The 18,420-nt window shown below is 44.7% G+C and overlaps 1 protein-coding gene across 1 annotated transcript; it reads left to right on the forward strand.

The window, feature by feature from the left end:
• Window positions 1–160: 160 nt before the first annotated feature.
• On the forward strand, window positions 161–12,661 carry LOC124022358 (zinc finger protein 345-like). Its single transcript, XM_046337283.1, has 2 exons — window positions 161–762; window positions 11,037–12,661. The coding sequence occupies exons 1-2, from the start codon at window positions 390–392 to the stop codon at window positions 12,518–12,520; spliced, it is 1,857 nt and encodes a 618-aa protein (XP_046193239.1). The 5' UTR covers window positions 161–389; the 3' UTR covers window positions 12,521–12,661.
• The last annotated feature ends 5,759 nt before the right edge of the window (window positions 12,662–18,420 follow it).

Consider the following 18,420-nt stretch of genomic DNA (forward strand, 5'->3'; position numbering starts at 1 on the left):
CCGAGACGAAACACCCGCCCTCCGACAACTGGATCCTGTACTTCCTGACGGGCCGCTTCCGGTACAGTAGGGGGCGGTGCTTCCGGTACAGTAGGGGGCGGTGCTTCCGCCTCTCGGTCCGTTGCGATCCGCCGATAAAAACTCAAAGAAGAAGAGCGACAACAACAGCAGCCATCTCAGTAGCTTGCTCGTCAACATATCGGAAACATTCCAGCTCTTAAAGAGTCTTTCGGGTATTTTAGGCACTGTGTTTTGATCACATTTCTGTCGTTTAGCTCATTATCTCGTTTAGTTTCCTATTTACGTTTTTGTTGTTATTTATTTAGCTGACGTGGCTGGTTAAGTTAGCATTAGCCTTGTTAGCTAACTGTTAGCCCTCATCCCCGACCATGAGTTCACCAAGCTACTCGCCTCCTGATGAAGAGGAGGAGGAGGTCTGCTGGACGGAGAAAGAGGGTCTGTGGCTGAATGTTGTCGTGAAAGAGGAAGAGGAAGAAGAGGATGTCACAGTAACAAAAGTAGAGGAAGAGGAGGTTGTTACAGTAAAACAAGAAGTAGAGGGTGAGGCTGTTACAGTGAAAGAAGAGAAAGATGTTTTCAGAGTGAAAGAGGAGGAGGAAGAGGAAAAGGAGGATGTGACTGTGAAAGAAGAAGAGGAGGAAGAGGATGATGCAGTTTTTGGAGTGAAGGAGGAGCAAGAGGAGGAGGGGGAGATGACTGTCACATTGAAAGACGAGGAAACAGGAGATCTGATTAACACCAGTAAGTACTGTCTTAAAAACAGGGGCATTTACTCCGCAGTTGTTTAACTGATGTGACAAAAGCTATGAAAAGTACCCAGCTTTTTAATTGATAAGAAATAGTCATTTCATATCCACAAAATATGCTGTCAAATAAAACAATTTGTCACATGCGCCGAATACAACAATACCATGAAATGCTTCCTCACAAGCCCTTAACCAACATTGAATTTGACCTTTATTTAACTTGGTAAGTCAGTTAAGAACACATTCTTATTTACAATTACGGCCTAGGAATGGTGGACTGACTGCCTTGTTCAGGGGCAGAACGACAGCCGACTGGATGGTGGACTGACTGCCTTGTTCAGAACGACAGACTACTGGATGGTGGACTGACTGCCTTGTTCAGAACGACAGCCTACTGGATGGTGGACTAACTGCCTTGTTCAGGGGCAGAACGACAGCCTACTGGATGGTGGACTAACTGCCCTGTTCAGAACGATAGACTTTTAACTTGTCAGCTCAGGGATTCGATCCACCAACCGTTCGTTTACTAGGCTACCTGCTCTAACCACTAGGCTACCTGCTCTAACCACTAGGCTACCTGCTCTAACCACTAGGCTACCTGCTCTAACCACTAGGCTTTGTACTCTAACCACTAGGCTACCTGCTCTAACCACTAGGCTACCTGCTCTAACCACTAGGCTACCTGCTCTAACCACTAGGCTCCCTGCTCTAACCACTAGGCTCCCTGCTCTAACCACTAGGCTCCCTGCTCTAACCACTAGGCTCCCTGCTCTAACCACTAGGCTCCCTGCTCTAACCACTAGGCTACCTGCTCTAAACACTAGGCTACCTGCTCTAAACACTAGGCTACCTGCTCTAACCACTAGGCTCCCTGCTCTAACCACTCAGGCTACCTGCTCCAACCACCAGGCTCCCTGCTCTAACCACTAGGCTCCCTGCTCTAACCACTAGGCTCCCTGCTCTAACCACTAGGCTCCCTGCTCTAACCACTAGGCTCCCTGCTCTAACCACTAGGCTCCCTGCTCTAACCACTAGGCTCCCTGCTCTAACCACTAGGCTCCCTGCTCTAACCACTAGGCTCCCTGCTCTAACCACTAGGCTCCCTGCTCTAACCACTAGGCTACCTGCTCTAACCACTAGGCTACCTGCTCTAACCACCAGGCTACCTGCTCTAACCACTAGGCTACCTGCTCTAACCACTAGGCTACCTGCCTCTAACCACTAGGCTACCTGCTCTAACCACTAGGCTCTAACCACTAGGCTACATGTCTCTAACCACTGGGCTACCTGCTCTAACCACGAGGCTGCCTGCTCTAACCACTAGGCTACCTGCCTCTAACCACTAGGCTACCTGCTCTAACCACTAGGCTCTAACCACTAGGCTACATGTCTCTAACCACTAGGCTACCTGCTCTAACCACTAGGCTACATGTCTCTAACCACTGGGCTACCTGCTCTAACCACTAGGCAACCTGCTCTAACCACTAGGCAACCTGCTCTAACCACTAGGCTACCTGCCTCTAACCACTAGGCTACCTGCCTCTAACCACTAGGCTACCTGCTCTAACCGCTAGGCTACCTGCTCTAACCGCTAGGCTACCTGCTCTAACCGCTAGGCTACCTGCTCTAACCGCTAGGCTACCTGCTCTAACCGCTAGGCTACCTGCTCTAACCGCTAGGCTACCTGCTCTATCCACTAGGCTACCTGCTCTAACCACTAGGCTACCTGCCTCTAACCACTAGGCTACCTGCTCTAACCACTAGGCTACCTGCTCTAACCGCTAGGCTACCTGCTCTAACCGCTAGGCTACCTGCTCTATCCACTAGGCTACCTGCTCTATCCACTAGGCTACCTGCTCTATCCACTAGGCTACCTGCTCTATCCACTAGGCTACCTGCCTCTAACCACTAGGCTACCTGCCTCTAACCACTAGGCTACCTGCTCTAACCACTAGGCTACCTGCTCTAACCACTAGGCTGTCTACCACCCCATTAGAGTTCAAGAAGAGTTAAGAAAATGTTTAGCAAATAAGCTAAAGTAAAAAGTAACACAATAAAATGACAATAAATAGGCTTTATACAGGGGGTACCGCTATCGAGTCACTGTGGAGGCTATATACAGGGGGTACCGCTATCGAGTCAGTGTGGAGGCTATATACAGGGGGTACCTGTACAGAGTCAATGTGGAGGCTATATACAGGGGGTACCGCTATTGAGTCAGTGTGGAGGCTATATACAGGGTGTACCGCTATCGAGTCAGTGTGGAGGCTATATACAGTGTGTACCGGTATCGAGTCAGTGTGGAGGCTATATACAGAGGATACCTGTACAGAGTCAATGTGGAGGCTATATACAGGGGGTACCTGTACAGAGTCAATGTGGAGGCTATATACAGGGGGTACCGCTATCGAGTCAGTGTGGAGGCTATATACAGGGGGTACTGAGTCAGTGTGGAGGCTATATACAGAGGGTACTGAGTCAATGTGGAGGCTATATACAGAGGGTACTGAGTCAGTGTGGAGGCTATATACAGGGTGTACCGCTATTGAGTCAGTGTGGAGGCTATATACAGGGGTACCGGTATCGAGTCAGTGTGGAGGCTATATACAGGGGTACTGAGTCAGTGTGGAGGCTATATACAGGGGGTACCGGTATCGAGTCAAGGTGGAGGCTATATACAGGGGGTACCGAGTCAATGTGGAGGCTATATACAGGGGGTTCAGGTTAGTTGAGGTAATTTGTACATGTAGGTAGGGGTGAAGTGACTATGCATAGACAGATAATAAACAGAGTAGCAGCAGTGGTGTACAAAACAAATGGAGGAAGAGGGGGGGTGGGGGGGTCAATGTAAATAGTCTGGTGGCCATTTTGATTCATTGTTCAGGATTCTTATGGGTTTGGGGGGTAGAAGCTGTTGAGGAGCCTTTTGGGTTGGGGGGGGTAGAAGCTGTTGAGGAGTCTTATGGACCTTGACTTGGCGCTCCAGCACAGCTTGCACATGCGGTAGCAAGAGAGAAATCAGTCTATGACTTGGGTGACTGGAGTTTCTTAAAAACTGTTGGTCCTTCCTCTGACACCTCCTGGTATATTGTTCCATTAAGAACGATCCCACATCTAGAAAAGGCACTTGAAAACATTTGAAAAAAAGGTTGTTTTATCTTGACGGTAAAACCTCAACACTAAAGTTGTTCTTTTTTTTTTGCAGCTTTGAAATAGTTCCCTCTAAAGAGGACGAATCACAACTCTATCAATAACCTTATAATAGAACAGCTGATTGGCTGATTGCCGGGGCGCAGGGTAGCCTAGTGGTTAGAGCGTTGGGCTAGTAACCCCAAAGGTTGCAAGTTCGAATCCCATAGCTGACAAGGTACAAATCTGTCCCTGAACAAGGCAGAACGACAGATTTGTTCCCAGGCCGTCATTGTATAATAAGAATTTGTTCTTGACTTGCCTCGTTAAATAAAGGTTAAGGTTAATAAAGGTTAAATAAATAAAACATTTTATGTAGATGACAACCAGATGTGCTTAATGACTTGACTGGGCCAAAGCCACAATGGGAAGTGGCCACAATGGGCTTCTTAAAGTGGCCACAATGGGCTTCTTAAAGTGGCCACAATGGGCTTCTTAAAGTGGCCACAATGGGCTTCTTAAAGTGGCCACAATGGGCTTCTTAAAGTGGCCACAATGGGCTTCTTAAAGTGGCCACAATGGGCTTCTTAAAGTGGCCACAATGGGCTTCTTAAAGTGGCCACAATGGGCTTCTTAAAGTGGCCACAGTGGGCTTCTTAAAGTGGCCACAGTGGGCTTCTTAAAGTGGCCACAGTGGGCCTTAAAGTGGCCACAGTGGGCTTCTTAAAGTGGCCACAGTGGGCTTCTTAAAGCGGCCACAGTGGGCTTCTTAAAGCGGCCACAGTGGGCTTCTTAAAGCGGCCACAGTGGGCTTCTTAACGCGGCCACAGTGGGCTTCTTAAAGCGGCCATACGTGGGCTTCTTAAGTTACGCTGTGTAAACAGTCTTCACATTTATGAGTTAGCACAATAGAATCGCTTTTAACAGAGAGTCATTTTGAATTGATTCAGAACACCAATTCAGTTCTCTCATTAACCTGGCTCTTCAATAAAGAGTCATTTTGAAATTATTCAGAACACCAAGTCAGTTCTCTCATTAAACCTGGCTCTTCAATAAAGAGTCACCTTGAATTGATTCAGAACACTAACATCAATACTGTCATTAACCTGACTCTTCAATAAAGAGTCACCTTGAATTGATTCAGAATCAAATCAAATCAAATTTATTTATATAGCCCTTCGTACATCAGCTGATATCTCAAAGTGCTGTACAGAAACCCAGCCTAAAACCCCAAACAGCAAACAATGCAGGTGTAAAAGCACGGTGGCTAGGAAAAACTCCCTAGAAAGGCCAAAACCTAGGAAGAAACCTAGAGAGGAACCGGGCTATGTGGGGTGGCCAGTCCTCTTCTGGCTGTGCCGGGTAGAGATTATAACAGAACATGACCAAGATGTTCAAATGTTCATAAATGACCAGCATGGTCGAATAATAATAAGGCAGAACAGTTGAAACTGGAGCAGCAGCACAGTCAGGTGGACTGGGGACAGCAAGGAGCCATCATGTCAGGTAGTCCTGGGGCACGGTCCTAGGGCTCAGGTCCTCCGAGAGAGAGAAAGAAAGAGAGAATTAGAGAGAGCATATGTGGGGTGGCCAGTCCTCTTCTGGCTGTGCCGGGTGGAGATTATAACAGAACGTGGCCAAGATGTTCAAATGTTCATAAATGACCAGCATCGTTGAATAATAGTAAGGCAGAACAGTTGAAACTGGAGCAGGAGCATGGCCAGGTGGACTGGGGACAGCAAGGAGTCATCATGTCAGGTAGTCCTGGGACATGGTCCTAGGGCCCAGGCCAGTTGAAACTGGAGCAGCAGCATGGCCAGGTGGACTGGGGACAGCAAGGAGTCATCATGTCAGGTAGTCCTGGGGCATGGTCCTAGGGCTCAGGTCCTCCGAGAGAGAGAAAGAAAGAGAGAAGGAGAGAATTAGAGAACGCACACTTAGATTCACACAGGACACCTGAATAGGACAGGAGAAGTACTCCAGATAAACAAACTGACCCTAGCCCCCCGACACATAAACTACTGCAGCATAAATACTGGAGGCTGAGACAGGAGGGGTCAGGAGACACTGTGGCCCCATCCGAGGACACCCCCGGACAGGGCCAAACAGGAAGGATATAACCCCACCCACTTTGCCAAAGCACAGCCCCCACACCACTAGAACACTAACATCAATACTGTCATTAACCTGACTCTTCAATAAAGAGTCATTTTGAAATGATTCAGAACTGTTGGTTAAGGGCTGGTCAGTCAGCATTTCACTGTGAGGTCTACTACACCTGTTGGTTAAGGGCTGGTCAGTAAGCATTTCACTGTGAGGTCTACTACACCTGTTGGTTAAGGGCTGGTCAGTAAGCATTTCACTGTGAGGTCTACTACACCTGTTGGTTAAGGGCTGGTCAGTCAGCATTTCACTGTGAGGTCTACACCTGTTGGTTAAGGGGCTGGTCAGTCAGCATTTCACTGTGAGGTCTACACCTGTTGGTTAAGGGCTGGTCAGTAAGCATTTCACTGTGAGGTCTACTAAAGCGTCTGCTAAATGGCATATATTATTATATATTACTACACCTGTTGTATTCAGCATTTCACTGTGAGGTCTACTACACCTGTTGTATTCAGCATTTCACTGTGAGGTCTACTACACCTGTTGTATTCAGCATTTCACTGTGAGGTCTACTACACCTGTTGTATTCAACATGTGACAAATGCTATTTGATTTGATTTACAGCAGGTCTAGTTAGATTTAACTGAGAAAGCATCAAAGTAATGTGTTTTCAAATGTTACTGTGTCAGTTTGGACACACAGATACTTAGCTCATAATTTGTGGAGAACTGTTCCTTGATGGACAGGCTATTGTACCCACACAGAGATATTTTCCTTTATTCAGGACATTTAGAATGACAGCACATTACAGAGTAGCCTTATTATTATTATTAGTAGCCTAATGGGATTATTCACAAAATTATCTGGTGATCAGGTTATGAAATGTCATGACAAAGACATTTTAGTTTCCATGTTTCACCTGAAATATTAAATTATTTATAGTTCTAGGTCTGTGTTGTTGTTAGGGTCCTACAGTAGGTCTGTGTTGTAAGTTAGGGTCCTACAGTAGGTCTGTGTTGTAAGTTATGGGTCCTACAGTAGGTCTATGTTGTTATTAGGTGAAGTTATGGGTCCTACAGTAGGTTGTTGTAAGTTATGGGTCCTACAGTAGGTCTATGTTGTATGTTATGGGTCCTACAGTAGGTCTATGTTGTAAGTTATGGGTCCTACAGTAGGTCTATGTTGTAAGTTATGGGTCCTACAGACATTTACATTACATTTAAGTCATTTAGCAGACGCTCTTATCCAGAGCGACTTACAAATTGGTGCATTCACCTTATGACATCCAGTGGAACAGTCACTTTACAATAGTGCATCTAAATCTTAAAGGGGGGTGAGAGGGATTACTTATCCTATCCTAGGTATTCCTTAAAGAGGTGGGGTTTCAGGTGTCTCCGGAAGGTGGTGATTGACTCCGCTGTCCTGGCGTCGTGAGGGAGTTTGTTCCACCATTGGGGGGCCAGGGCAGCGAACAGTTTTGACTGGGCTGAGCGGGAGCTGTACTTCCTCAGTGGTAGGGAGGCGAGCAGGCCAGAGGTGGATGAACGCAGTGCCCTTGTTTGGGTGTAGGGCCTGATCAGAGCCTGGAGGTACTGAGGTGCCGTTCCCCTCGCAGCTCCGTAGGCAAGCACCATGGTCTTGTAGCGGATGCGAGCTTCAACTGGAAGCCAGTGGAGAGAACGGAGGAGTGGGGTGACGTGGAGAGAACTTGGGAAGGTTGAACACCAGACGGCTGCGGCGTTCTGGATGAGTTGAAGGGGTTTAATGGCACAGGCAGGGAGCCCAGCCAACAGCGAGTTGCAGTAATCCAGACGGGAGATGACAAGTGCCTGGATTAGGACCTGCGCCGCTTCCTGTGTGAGGCAGGGTCGTACTCTGCGGATGTTGTAGAGCATGAACCTACAGGAACGGGCCACCGCCTTGATGTTGGTTGAGAACGACAGGGTGTTGTCCAGGATCACACCAAGGTTCTTAGCGCTCTGGGAGGAGGACACAATGGAGTTGTCAACCGTGATGGCGAGATCATGGAACGGGCAGTCCTTCCCCGGGAGGAAGAGCAGCTCCGTCTTGCCGAGGTTCAGCTTGAGGTGGTGATCCGTCATCCACACTGATATGTCTGCCAGACATGCAGAGATGCGATTCGCCACCTGGTCATCAGAAGGGGGAAAGGAGAAGATTAGTTGTGTGTCGTCTGCATAGCAATGATAGGAGAGACCATGTGAGGTTATGACAGAGCCAAGTGACTTGGTGTATAGCGAGAATAGGAGATGTTGTAAGTTATGGGTCTTACAGTAGGTCTATGTTGTAAGTTATGGGTCTTACAGTAAGTCTATGTTGTAAGTTATGGGTCCTACAGTAGGTCTATGTTGTAAGTTATGGGTCCTACAGTAGATCTATGTTGTAAGTTATGGGTCCTACAGTAGGTCTATGTTGTAAGTTAGGGGTCTTACAGTAGGTCTATGTTGTAAGTTATGGGTCCTACAGTAGGTCTATGTTGTTATTAGGTGAAGTTATGGGTCCTACAGTAGGTCTGTGTTGTAAGTTATGGATCCTACAGTAGGTCTATGTTGTTGTTAGGTGAAGTTATGGGTCCTACAGTAGGTCTGTTGTTAGTTAGGGGTCTTACAGTAGGTCTATGTTGTAAGTTATGGGTCCTACAGTAGGTCTGTGTTGTCAGTTATGGGTCCTACAAAGTTATGGGTCCTACAGTAGGTCTGTGTTGTCAGTTATGGGTCCTACAGTAGGTCTATGTTGTAAGTTATGGGTCCTACAGTAGGTCTGTGTTGTAAGTTAGGGGTCCTACAGTAGGTCTATGTTGTAAGTTATGGGTCCTACAGTAGGTATGTGTTATTAGGTGAAGTTATGGGTGCTACAGTAGGTCTATGTTGTAAGTTATGGGTCCTACAGTAGGTCTATGTTGTAAGTTAGGGGTCCTACAGTAGGTCTATGTTGTAAGTTATGGGTCCTACAGTAGGTCTATGTTGTAAGTTATGGGTCCTACAGTAGGTCTGTGTTGTAAGTTAGGGGTCCTACAATAGGTCTATGTTGTAAGTTAGGGGTCCTACAATAGGTCTATGTTGTAAGTTAGGGGTCCTACAGTAGGTCTATGTTGTAAGTTATGGGTCCTACAGTAGGTTAATGTTGTAAGTTATGGGTCCTACAGTAGGTCTATGTTGTTAGTTATGGGTCCTACAGTAGGTCTATGTTGTTATTAGGTGAAGTTATGGGTCCTACAGTAGGTCTATGTTGTAAGTTATGGGTCCTACAGTAGGTCTATGTTGTATGTTATGGGTCCTACAGTAGGTCTATGTTGTATGTTATGGGTCCTACATTAGGTCTATGTTGTAAGTTATGTGTCCTACAGTAGGTCTATGTTGTAAGTTATGGGTCCTACAGTAGGTCTATGTTGTTATTAGGTGAAGTTATGGGTCCTACAGTAGGTCTATGTTGTAAGTTATGGGTCCTACAGTAGGTCTATGTTGTAAGTTAGGGGTCCTACAGTAGGTCTATGTTGTTGTTAGGTGAAGTTATGGGTCCTACAGTAGGTCTGTGTTGTAAGTTATGGGTCCTACAGTAGGTCTGTGTTGTAAGTTATGGGTCCTACAGTAGGTCTATGTTGTTATTAGGTGAAGTTATGGGTCCTACAGTAGGTCTATGATGTCATCTGAGACCATTCAACAGTCTCGATTTACCAGGTTATTACTGCTAGACAATAAACCTTTTTGGTGGGTTGTCATAGACTTACAATTGTTGTTTTGAGTATTTCTTACATTCTCTAAGAGTATTTGGTTGTGATAATTGCAAAATATGTATTTTGGATGCAGCAGTTGTTAGCTTAAATGTTAATGCTAGGCTGGAAGCATAGCTGTTAGCTAGAATGCTAAAGCTTATTGACATAGGCTGGTAGCAAAGCTGTTAGCTTGAATGCTAATGCTAGGCTGGGAGCAAAGCCGTTAGCTAGAATGCTAACGCTTATTGACATAGGCTGGTAGCAAAGTGGTTAGCTTGAATGCTAATGCTAGGCTGGTAGCATAGCCGTTAGCTAGAATGCTAACGCCTATTGACATAGGCTGTTAGCAAAGCTGTTAGCTAGAATGCTAACGCTTATTGACATAGGCTGGTTGCAAAGCTGTTAGCTAGAATGCTAACGCTTATTGACTTAGGCTGGTAGCAAAGCTGTTAGCTAGAATGCTAATGCTAGGCTGGTAGCAAAGCTGTTAGCTGGAATGCTAGCGCTTATTGACATAGACTGGTTGCAAAGCTAGCCAAAGAGCTTTTTACTGGTTGAAATTAAAGTAGTTTTTTAAGTATAAAGCAGTTGATTTGAAACAATGGCACAAACGAGCCTTTACCATTATAATCCAAACGTAGTGTGAAATTCACTCACAAGCAACCTGTAAATGGAGGCTATTTTTGCTGTCAGTCTATGATAACTCCCCTGAGTTTTCCCCCACTGTGGTGAATTAGCACCTAGGTTTTTTACAGCTGTATTAACTAGAATCATCCACTACATACTACCGTGAGAAAGAAATCAAGACACTGTGGCTGTTTTTGCTCACTCGAATGTCCTTAAGATAGTTTTCAAGTAAGTTTTGTAAAAGCATTTTTAAAGATTTCATTACAGACTTAAATTGTTATAAAACATCACGGGCAATCAAATCAAATCAAATTTATTTATAAATATATTCTTATATCAGCTGATGTCTCAAAGTGCTGTACAGAAACCCAGCCTAAAACCCCAAACAGCAAGCAATGCAGGTGTAGAAGCACGGTGGCTAGGAAAAACTCCCTAGAAAGGCCAAAACCTAGGAAGAAACCTAGAGAGGAACCAGGCTATGTGGGCTGGCCAGTCCTCTTCTGGCTTTGCCGGGTGGAGATTATAACAGAACATGACCAAGATGTTCAAATGTTCATAAATGACCAGCATGGTCAAATAATAAGAAACCAATCACCTTTTACCTCAAATAAACAGTGGATATTCGCTGTTGTGGGCCGTTAAGCCCTTTAACCATCTGTCTGACTTTGTTATTCACACAGGAGAGAGACGTGACTATAGTGGATCCTCTGGGGAGCTTCAACAACAGCATGACGCTGACGAGGCAGAGAAGAGTCTCTCCACATCAGAACACCTCAAGAAACACCAACGGAAACACACAGGGAAGAAACCTCACTGCTGCCCTGACTGTGGGAAGAGTTACTCAAGATCAGATTCACTAAAACTTCACCAGAGAATTCACACAGATGATAAATCTCACTGCTGCTCTGACTGTGGGAAGAGACTTACCTCTTCGGCAGACCTTATAAGACACCAGAGAATCCATACAGGAGAGAAACCATATAGCTGTGATCAGTGTGGGAAGAGTTTTAATGTTCCAAGCAGCCTGAAAACACACCAGAGAATTCACACAGGAGAGAAGCCTTATAACTGTTGTCAATGTGGGAAGAGTTTTTCTTCATCTAGCCGTCTGACTATACACCAGAGAATACACACAGGAGAGAATCCTTATATCTGTGATCAATGTGGGATAAATTTTACTACATCTAGCCAGCTGTCTTTGCACCAGAGAACACACACAGGAGATAAGCCTTATAGCTGTGATCAATGTGGGAAGAGTTTTGCTCACTCACGCAGCATGACAGCACACCTGAGAATACACACTGGAGAGAAACCTCACTGTTGCTCTGACTGTGGGAAGGGATTCCACTCTTCAGCAGACCTTAAAATACATCAGAGAATCCATACAGGAGAGAAACCTTATAGCTGCTCTGACTGTGGGAAGAGCTTTTCAAAATCATCTACATTACAATCACACCAGAGAATTCACACCGGAGAGAAACCTTATAGCTGCTCTGACTGTGGGAAGACCTTTTCAAAATCATCTACATTACAATCACACCAGAGAATTCACACTGGAGAGAAACCTTATAGCTGTTTTCAATGTGGGAAGAGTTTTACTGAATCTAGACGGCTAACTACACACCAGAGAACACACACCGGAGTGAAACCTTACCACTGCTCTGACTGTGGAAAGAGATTTGTTTCGTCAGGACATTTAAAATCACACCAGAGAACACACACAGGAGAGAAGCCTTATAGCTGTGATCAATGTGGGAAGAGCTTTACTCACTCAAGCAGCCTGACTATACACCAGAGAAAACACACAGGAGAGAAACCTTATAGCTGTGATCAATGTGGGAAGAGTTTTGTTACATCTAGCCAGCTGACTATACATCAGAGAACACACACAGGAGAGAAATCTCATAGCTGTGATCAATGTGGGAAGAGTTTTGTTACATCTAGCCGTTTGACAATACACCAGAGAACACACACAGGAGAGAAACCTTACAGCTGTGATCAATGTGGGAAGAGTTTTGTTACATCTAGCAGTCTGACTATACACCAGAGAACACACACAGGAGAGAAACCTTATAGATGTGCTCAATGTGGGAAGTGTTTTACTACATCGAGCCATTTGACTATACACCAGAGAACACACACAGGACAGAATCCTTATAGTTGAAATCAATCTGGGAAGAATTTTACTCAGCCAAACTAGCTGATATCACACCAGAGAACACACACAGGAAATAAATATTGTAGCTGTGATCAATGTGACAAGAGATACTCTGGTAAAAAATATCTGATTAAACATCAGAAAATACATGGAGTTGTTTCATGATATCAATGAATTAATGTCATAATGTAGAATGTTGTAGAAGGGGTATTTTAACGATGTCATAATGTAGAATGTTGTAGTAGGAGTATTTTAATGATGTCATAATGTAGAATGTTATAGAAGGGGTATTTTAATGATGTCATAATGTAGAATGTTGTAGAAGGGGTATTTTAACGATGTCATAATGTAGAATGTTGTAGTAGGAGTATTTTAACGATGTCATAATGTAGAATGTTGTAGTAGGAGTATTTTAATGATGTCATAATGTAGAATGTTATAGAAGGGGTATTTTAATGATGTCATAATGTAGAATGTTGTAGAAGGGGTATTTTAACAATGTCATAATGTAGAATGTTGTAGTAGGAGTATTTTAGTTAAACATGTCACAATGTAAAATATATATTGAGTGAGAGATCCTTCCTTCCCTTGTGCGCCTTCACTCCGGGTCTTTGTCCACTACTTAGTACACACAACCTACAGACAAGAACAGTATCCCACCCGCTTCAAGTGCACATCCCACATTTCTGAGGGATTTCCGTTCACACAATTTCTGAGACTGAAGCTCTTGTGTGTCGTAGTAAAACAAAGGCTGGAAATGTAGAGGGAGTTTGAGGCTCATCGCCCCCCCTTCCCCTGAAATAATGGCTTGATGATGCTCTCAGTAGAAATGTAGAGGGAGTTTGAGGCTCACCCCCCCTCCCCTAAAGGCTCATCCTCATCTTGAGGAGTCCTCCCTCTAGTCTTGATGCCATGTCCTCCCTCCAGTCTTGATGCCATGTCCTCCCTCCAGTCTTTACGTCCTCCCTCTAGTGTTGATGCCATGTCCTCCCTCTAGTCTTGATGCTATGTCCTCTCTCTAGTCTTGACGTCCTCCCTCTAGTCTTGATGCCATGTCCTCCCTTTAGTCTTGATGCCATGTCCTCCCTCTAGTCTTGATGCCATGTCCTCCCTTTAGTCTTGATGCCATGTCCTCCCTTTAGTCTTGATGCCATGTCCTCCCTTTAGTCTTGATGCCATGTCCTCCCTCTAGTCTTGACATCCTCCCTTTAGTCTTGATGCCATGTCCTCCCTCTAGTCTTGATGTCCTCCCTCTAGTCTTGATGTCCTCCCTCTAGTCTTGATGTCCTCCCTCTAGTCTTGATGCCATGTCCTCCCTCTAGTCTTGATGCCATGTCCTCCCTCTAGTCTTGATGCCATGTCCTCCCTCTCGTCTTGATGTCCTCCCTCTAGTCTTGATGCCATGTCCTCCCTCTAGTCTTGATGCCATGTCCTCCCTTTAGTCTTGATGCCATGTCCTCCCTCTAGTCTTGATGTCCTCCCTCTAGTCTTGATGTCCTCCCTCTAGTCTTGATGTCCTCCCTCTAGTCTTGATGCCATGTCCTCCCTCTAGTCTTGATGCCATGTCCTCCCTCTAGTCTTGATGCCATGTCCTCCCTCTAGTCTTGATGCCATGTCCTCCCTCTCGTCTTGATGCCATGTCCTCCCTCTCGTCTTGATGTCCTCCCTCTCGTCTTGATGTCCTCCCTCTCGTCTTGATGTCCTCCCTCTCGTCTTGATGTCGTCCCTCTAGTCTTGATGCCATGTCCTCCCTCTAGTGGTTCTCAGAGGCCCGTCTCCTCCATGTCCTTCTGTTCAGCAGATAAACCTTCACGTAGGGTTGGTCATCTTGAACTTAGTCTTCTCCACCCAGAATGCAGGTGGATGTTCTATTTAAAAACTCTCCACCCATCAGGCGTGAATGAAGAATTGTTATTTGAGTGTTGTCTGTATATTGCCTGTTATTGGTGTTCCATACCTCCCTCTAGTGGGGCCTCTATCTTCCTACCATCCGGTTTTATTTGTTCTGAGGAAACGTTCCCATTTATAAGCAACACATGTTTCTCTGTCCGCTTTTCTTTATTTGGTATATAATGTAGAGCATGCATTCTGTTGTACTAGGTACTGATTTATAGATGTTCTGATGTGTTTTCTTGGCACCATCATGTGACGTGTAATTATCATTGAAATAGAAGCCTGGGTTCTATACACAGTGATGATGGCCTGAGATCATGTAATTATCATTGAAATAGAAGCCTGGGTTCTATACACACTGATGATGGCCTGAGATCACGTGACATGTAATTATCATTAAAATAGAAGCCTGGGGCCTATTGACACTGATGATGGCCTGAGATAATGTAATTATCATTGAAATAGAAGCCTGGGGCCTATACACAGTGATGATGGCCTGAGATCATGTAATTATCATTGAAATAGAAGCCTGGGGCCTATACACAGTGATGATGGCCTGAGATCATGTAATTATCATTGAAATAGAAGCCTGGGGCCTATACACAGTGATGATGGCCTGAGATCATGTAATTATCATTGAAATAGAAGCCTGGGGCCTATACACAGTGATGATGGCCTGAGATCATGTAATTATCATTGAAATAGAAGCCTGGGGCCTATACACACTGATGATGGCCTGAGATCATGTAATTATCATTGAAATAGAAGCCTGGGGCCTATACACACTGATGATGGCCTGAGATCATGTAATTATCATTGAAATAGAAGCCTGGGGCCTATACACAGTGATGATGGCCTGAGATCATGTAATTATCATTGAAATAGAAGCCTGGGGCCTATACACAGTGATGATGGCCTGAGGACCAAACTGTTCTTTTCTTTTCATCTTTTATTTAGGCACCTTCTTGTATGAATATATATGCTTTGGGCAGTTTCAATAAATATCTCAAAGTCAGATGGCTAGATCTTTATTTGACTGTTTAGGATCTTTGTTGTGACAGGGTCCTTATCTCTCCCAACAATTCTCTCTTTCAATAAATATCTCTGGTGCAAAGTCAGATGGCTAGATCTTTATTTGACTGTTTAGGATCTTTGTTGTGACAGGGTCTCTATCTCTCCCAACAATGTCGATTTTAAAGAGTTACTATTGATGTGATTTTTTTAAAGTGTTGCGTTCCATACCGCGTTGGTGACCCACTTGAAACAAAAATGCAACACTTCAAAATGTAGCGATCTGTTTTCTACGACTTGTTCTCTGACCAGGGATGTTGTCCTCTGACCAGGGATGTTGTCCTCTGACCAGGGATGTTGTCCTCTAACCAGCGATGTTGTCCTCTAACCAGGGATGTTGTCCTCTAACCAGTGATGTTGTCCTCTAACCAGTGATGTTGTCCTCTAACCAGTGATGTTGTCCTCTAGCCAGGGATGTTGTCCTCTAGCCAGGGATGTTGTCCTCTAGCCACTGGATGTTGTCCTCTAATCATGATAATTGTCCTCTAACCAGTGATGTTGTCCTCTAACCAGGGATGTTGTCCTCTAACCAGGGATGTTGTCCTCTAACCAGTGATGTTGTCCTCTAACCAGTGATGTTGTCCTCTAACCAGTGATGTTGTCCTCTAACCAGTGATGTTGTCCTCTAGCCAGGGATGTTGTCCTCTAGCCAGGGATGTTGTCCTCTAGCCAGGGATGTTGTCCTCTAATCAGTGATGTTGTCCTCTAACCAGTGATGTTGTCCTCTAACCAGGGATGTTGTCCTCTAACCAGGGATGTTGTCCTCTAACCAGTGATGTTGTCCTCTAACCAGTGATGTTGTCCTCTAACCAGTGATGTTGTCCTCTAACCAGTGATGTTATCCTCTAACCAGGGATGTTGTCCTGACCAGGGATGTTGTCCTCTGACCAGGGATGTTGTCCTCTGACCAGGGATGTTGTCCTCTGACCAGGGATGTTGTCCTCTGACCAGGGATGTTGTCCTCTGACCAGGGATGTTGTCCTCTAACCAGGGATGTTGTCCTCTAACCAGGGATGTTGTCCTCTAACCAGGGATGTTGTCCTCTAACCAGGAATGTTGTCCTCTAACCAGGAATGTTGTCCTCTAACCAGTGATGTTGTCCTCTAACCAGTGATGTTGTCCTCTAACCAGTGATGTTGTCCTCTAACCAGGGATGTTGTCCTCTAACCAGGGATGTTGTCCTCTAACCAGTGATGTTGTCCTCTAACCAGTGATGTTGTCCTCTAACCAGTGATGTTGTCCTCTAACCAGTGATGTTGTCCTCTAACCAGTGATGTTGTCCTCTAACCAGGGATGTGCACATTACTCCCAGATTCCGTGTGGTTTTTGAGCTGTTAGTTTTAACAGGACGGAAAACCTCATCTCCCTGCTCTCGGCACGATTGATTTCAACACGATATCGATGCGAGTGATGACAAATAAGTGTTGCGTTCCATTTATTTTAGCGACCCGTATCGGTGAGTTATGGCCTCTTGTCAAAACAACAGCGTTTTTGGTGCTTGGACAGTTAAAAAAAAAATATATACAAGCAATATGAATCCTATTGTGTTTGTGTAGATAGTACATTTTATATTTAGGTTTTCAATATATCACAAACTGTTTCTGCATATTGGTTATTGATTTGGACACGTTAAAACTGTTTTGACGTTGGGGCTATCCCGTCTAGCAACATGTCATTGGACAGAAGACTATCCCATCTAGCAACATGTCATTGGACAGAAGACTATCCCATCTAGCAACATGTCATTGGACAGAAGACTATCCCATCTAGCAACATGTCATTGGACAGAAGACTATCCCATCTAGCAACATGTCATTGGACAGAAGACTATCCCGTCTAGCAACATGTCATTGGACAGAAGACTATCCCATCTAGCAACATGTCATTGGACAGAAGACTATCCCATCTAGCAACATGTCATTGGACAGAAGACTATCCCATCTAGCAACATGTCATTGGACAGAAGACTATCCCGTCTAGCAACATGTCATTGGACAGAAGACTATCCCGTCTAGCAACATGTCATTGGACAGAAGACTATCCCGTCTAGCAACATGTCATTGGACAGAAGACTATCCCGTCTAGCAACATGTCATTGGACAGAAGACTATCCCTTCTAGCAACATGTCATTGGACAGAAGACTATCCCATCTAGCAACATGTCATTGGACAGAAGACTATCCCATCTAGCAACATGTCATTGGACAGAAGACTATCCCGTCTAGCAACATGTCATTGGACAGAAGACAGGTATTAAATATAGAGTTCTGGTCAGTATCAGAATGGGGGGGTATAATAAACTGGTATTATAAATACAGAGTTCTGTCAGTATCAGAAGCGGGGGGGGCCTATAATAAACTGGTATTATAAATATAGAGTTCTGGTCAGTATCAGAACGGGGGGTGTATAATAAACTGGTATTATAAATACAGAGTTCTGGTCAGTATCAGAATGGGGGGGGCCTGTATAATAAACTGGTATTATAAATACAGAGTTCTGGTCAGTATCAGAATGGGGGGGGGGGTCTATAATAAATGGTATTATAAATACAGAGTTCTGGTCAGTATCAGAATGGGGGGGTGTATAATAAACTGGTATTATAAATACAGAGTTCTGGTCAGTATCAGAATGGGGGGGTCTATAATAAACTGGTATTATAAATACAGAGTTCTGGTCAGTATCAGAATGGGGGGTCTATAATAAACTGGTATTATAAATACAGAGTTCTGGTCAGTATCAGAATGGGGGGTGTATAATAAACTGGTATTATAAATACAGAGTTCTGGTCAGTAACAGAATGGGGGGGGTCTATAATAAACTGGTATTATAAATACAGAGTTCTGGTCAGTATCAGAATGGGGGGGGTCTATAATAAACTGGTATTATAAATACAGAGTTCTGGTCAGGATCTTTGAATGAGGGGGGGTCTATAATAAACTGGT

Source organism: Oncorhynchus gorbuscha, unplaced genomic scaffold (genome assembly GCF_021184085.1).
Source record: "Oncorhynchus gorbuscha isolate QuinsamMale2020 ecotype Even-year unplaced genomic scaffold, OgorEven_v1.0 Un_scaffold_1357, whole genome shotgun sequence".
Classification (NCBI taxonomy): Eukaryota; Metazoa; Chordata; class Actinopteri; order Salmoniformes; family Salmonidae; genus Oncorhynchus; species Oncorhynchus gorbuscha.